At 53.1% G+C, this 1,425-nt stretch overlaps 1 protein-coding gene across 1 annotated transcript; it reads left to right on the plus strand.

Moving 5' to 3' along the window:
• Positions 1 to 378: 378 nt before the first annotated feature.
• On the plus strand, positions 379 to 1,425 carry LOC310788975 (leukotriene B4 receptor 1-like; the record flags this gene model as incomplete). Its single annotated transcript, XM_083650582.1, has 1 exon — positions 379 to 1,425. One exon carries the CDS (start codon positions 379 to 381, stop codon positions 1,423 to 1,425), a length of 1,047 nt encoding a protein of 348 aa, XP_083506708.1.

Here is a 1,425-nt window from a genome sequence, read left to right on the forward strand (position 1 = left end):
TTAGCCTTTATTTAAACAGGTAAAATCACATTGAGACCGAGGTCTCATTCACAAGTGCGACCTGTATATAAGTGCATAAAAGACAAAGGTGCTCCCCCAGTTCGTTGAGATCACTGGTGGAAGATCATGTCAATTCTGTTTTCGGGTGGATTTTTTTTTGTATCCATAAGCATCTCATCTCCTTGACTATATCACTTGGACCACATTTCACAGAGCAAATTTATTTGCGTTAACTCTGAGAAACCCCTTCCTGTCCACTTCCTGTTCACTCTGCACATTAAAGGGAAGTGAAGACTTGCTTGTGCATCACTTTTTTCTGTCTCTCTCTCTTCATGAGGAGACCACTGACAGCACCACCCACATACACACGCATGCAGCATGAACCACTCGCTGGATTGGCCTCCTTCAGAAGACATGGCCCCTGAGGAGTTTCCCGGTGGCACAGCGGTGGCTTGTGTGATCCTGGGACTGTCCTTCCTGGTGGGGATTCCGGGGAACGTGATGGTGATCTGGACTATCCTGAGACACGTCACGCAGCGCTCCCACACCCTGGTGCTCATGCTGCACCTGGCTGCCGCTGACCTGCTGGTGCTCATCACCCTGCCTGTGTGGATCTACTCGCTGGCGTACTCCTGGGTCTTCGGAGAGGCCTCCTGCAAGGCCATGGTGTTCGTCATCAACGCCTGCATGTACTGTAGCGTCTTCCTCATCACGCTCATGAGCGTGGAGCGCTTTGTGGCCATTCGACACCCGTTTGCCTCAGCTGACTGGAAGAGAAAGAAGGCGCTGAATAAAGTGCTGCTGGCCCTGTGGACCGCAGCGTTCTTGTTCAGCATCCCTGTCATCCCGACCCAGGTGGTGGATGAGGAGCAGTGTCTCTTCCGGCAGTACACCTCAGAGAGCCAGGAGATGGTATGTGTGCTACTGGAGACTCTAGTGGGCTACATCGTGCCCCTTTCCATCCTGGTGGTTTGCTACAGCTGCCTGTTCAGCCGCATCACTCAGATGACCTTCAAGTCCAAGCGCAAGTCCACGATCCTGATCGCCTGCGTGGTGGTGGTGTTCGCCGTGTGTTGGACGCCACATCACGTGGGCAACTTCCTCTCACTCGTCTACCTGGCCATTAAAGACTCCCACCCTGATGCAGCAGAGGATGTGGAGAGTGTGAGGACCGCCATGACCATGATTGCTGGAGCCATGGTCTTTATCAGCAGCACCGTCAACCCCATCCTCTACATGTTTGCTGCATGTTGCTCGTTCCGCTGCTCGCTACGGGACACGGGGATCCAGAAGCTCTTCCGCCACATCTCCAGCACTTCCCCAGGTGAGGGCAATAAAGAGTTGTCCTTTGTGTCCAAGAGACAGAGCCATCAGACCACCCAAAGTTCTGAGTGTCTGAGTCCAAAGACCAAATGGATGTTCTAG

This window comes from Poromitra crassiceps, assembly GCF_964638095.1.
Source record: "Poromitra crassiceps genome assembly, chromosome: 14".
NCBI classification, from domain to species: domain Eukaryota; kingdom Metazoa; phylum Chordata; class Actinopteri; order Beryciformes; family Melamphaidae; genus Poromitra; species Poromitra crassiceps.